At 39.8% G+C, this 2,422-nt stretch overlaps 1 protein-coding gene across 1 annotated transcript in view; it reads left to right on the top strand.

Moving 5' to 3' along the window:
• Window positions 1-2,315: 2,315 nt before the first annotated feature.
• Window positions 2,316-2,422, top strand: part of MRE11A (MRE11 meiotic recombination 11 homolog A (S. cerevisiae)) — a gene marked incomplete at its 5' end in the record, with an annotated part of 96,664 nt that continues 96,557 nt past the window's right edge. Inside the window, one exon of the mRNA XM_006902363.1 lies at window positions 2,316-2,337. Within this exon, the coding sequence (XP_006902425.1) occupies window positions 2,316-2,337 (22 nt within the window). The remainder of the gene's footprint in view (window positions 2,338-2,422) is intronic.

A 2,422-nucleotide genomic window follows, 5' to 3' on the forward strand; every position in this document is an offset into this window, starting at 1 on the left:
TTGGTACAGTGGTGAAGATTTTTGTTTTCTTGATGTTAAGATGCAATCTGGGGTCTCGGGAACTTCTCCTTGCCAGAGGAGCTTGGTGGTGTGAGTGCAGGAATCATAGCAAGCTTTTGGAGTCAGCATCCACTTCTGAAATGGCTTGCCTCTGGAAACTCTATGTACGAACAGTGCTCAGGCCATTCATTCATAGGGTCGCTATGAGTTGTCTATGACTTGACGGCACCAGACAATAACAAGGAGAACGACAAAGAGAGCTACGTTGGCCTAGTGGAAAGGAAGTTATGCTACCAAGCTGAAGAACAAACAAGATGAAAAAGTCTACGTAGAGATGTGATGTAAACAGAATGGTTTCCCTCACTACTGCCTTTATGTAAGAATCAGATTAAATCCAGTTGTGGCAATGATGAAGAAGATTCATATTAGCCTTCAAAAGAAGGCCTATGGGTGACCTTTGAGGACATTATGCTGAGTGAAATATCTTAGTTACAGGAGGACAGGTGCCACGAAGAACAGGACTGACATCAGGGTTGGGGTGAGACTTAGAAAAATTAGATAAATTATGTATATTGCCTTGAAACAGATGAGGGAGAGAACTGTTTAAAAATGATATATGATTTAGTATTATGGTTATGACAAGAGTCCAGAATGAAGGTTGCATAGTGGAGTGTACTTGGGGCGGGTCTGAGGGGGGATTCTACACCAATGAAATAATTTTTCTTTTACTCTTCAAAGAGAAAAGCGAACTGGGGAGAGGGGTAGGCAGGGAGAAAAATGTAGCAATAAATGTATAGATATCCAAAATCTCTGTAAATGTTCATTAAAATTAATTTAAAGAAAAAAAAATGCAATCTATATTGAAAGCTAGAGTCTTTGATCTTTTGCAGCAAGTGTTTTAAGTCGTCTTCACTTTGAGCAAGCAGCATTATGTCATCTTCATAACAGATTGTTGATGAATCTTCCTTTAATACTAATATCACATTCTTTTTATAGTCTAGCTTGTATGATTTTTCAGCATACACATTGAGTAGATATGGAGAATTGATTCAACTGTGACGCATCCCTTTTCTGATTTAAACCATGAAGTGTTCCCTTGCTCTGTTCATACTACTTCTTGGTCTACGTATAAGTTTTGCGTGAACACAAGTGTTCTGGGGTTTCTATTCTTCTCAGTGTTAGCCATAATTTGTTATAATCTAAACAGTCAAATGCCCTTGCATAGATAATAAAATATGGGTGAACATCTTTCTTTTATTCCCTGCTTTCAGCCAAGATCCATCTGACATCAACAGTGATATCCCTGGTGCCACAGTCTGTTCTGAATCTAGCTTGAATTTCTGACTGTTCCATCTGTTTTTTAATAATCTTCAGCAAGATTTTACTTGCATGTGATATTAATGATATTGTTCAGTAGTTTACACATCCTGTTGGATCAGTTTTTTTGGAATGGGAACAAATATGGATCTCATGCAGTCAGTTGCCCAGGTAGCTGCCTTCCAGATTTCATGGCTTAGACAGATGAACCTGCCCAAGGCTGCATCTATTTGTCAGTTGCTGTTACATCAATACTTGGGGCCTTATATTTTTCCAGTGTGGCCTTATATTTTGCCAGTGTCTTCAGTGCTGAACATCTTCCTTCATTGCCACTGGCTCTTGATCATATGCTGCTTCCTGAAATAATTTCATGTCAGCCAATCTTTTTGGTAGAGTGACTGTTTGTTCATTCCGTTCCTCATAAGAAATTGCTTTGCTACTTACTCTCAAAGGCCTTGCCTCTCTGGTAGTCCCAATCCACAAGCGGTTCCACAGGAGAAAGGGCATTCTCCAGTGTGATTTGCAGCCTCCGGAAACCTGCTGGAAAATCAGCCCTGAGTTAGTTCTGACTCAATGGCAATGAGTTTGAGTCTCTTTCAGTCCTCTTCCCTAATACAGTACAGTGCTTTAGGATTGGTGCTGCCCTATTTGGAGCCTATCCACTCAATATATTCTATTAAGCTCATTTGTAGTGTTTCTGTTTAGGATTTGGGCAGTTTTGTCAGATTCTAGCTTTGCACTTTAGGCAGGAATGCTATAGAAATTAGTTGGACCCCTCTTGGAGTCCCCTGGAAGCACAAATCCATTATTAAAAATAGTTTTTGGCACACCCATGTTTATCGCGGCTTTGTTCACAACAGCAAGGAATTGGAAACAACCTAAGTGTCCATCAACAAACGAATGGATAGAGAAGCTGTGGTATATTCTATATTCACACAATGGAATACTATGCTGCATTGAAGAACAAGGAACTCATGCAATATTATCCAAAATGGGTGACCCTGGAGGACATTATGCTGAGTGAAATATCTCAGTCACAAAAAGACAAATATTGCATAGTGCCACTGTTGTAGAATGGGACTGACATCAGGGTTGGGGTAAGACT

This window comes from Elephantulus edwardii, unplaced genomic scaffold, assembly GCF_000299155.1.
Source record: "Elephantulus edwardii isolate Elephantulus edwardi_28Jun2011 unplaced genomic scaffold, EleEdw1.0 scaffold00397, whole genome shotgun sequence".
In the NCBI taxonomy this organism is placed as follows: Eukaryota; Metazoa; Chordata; class Mammalia; order Macroscelidea; family Macroscelididae; genus Elephantulus; species Elephantulus edwardii.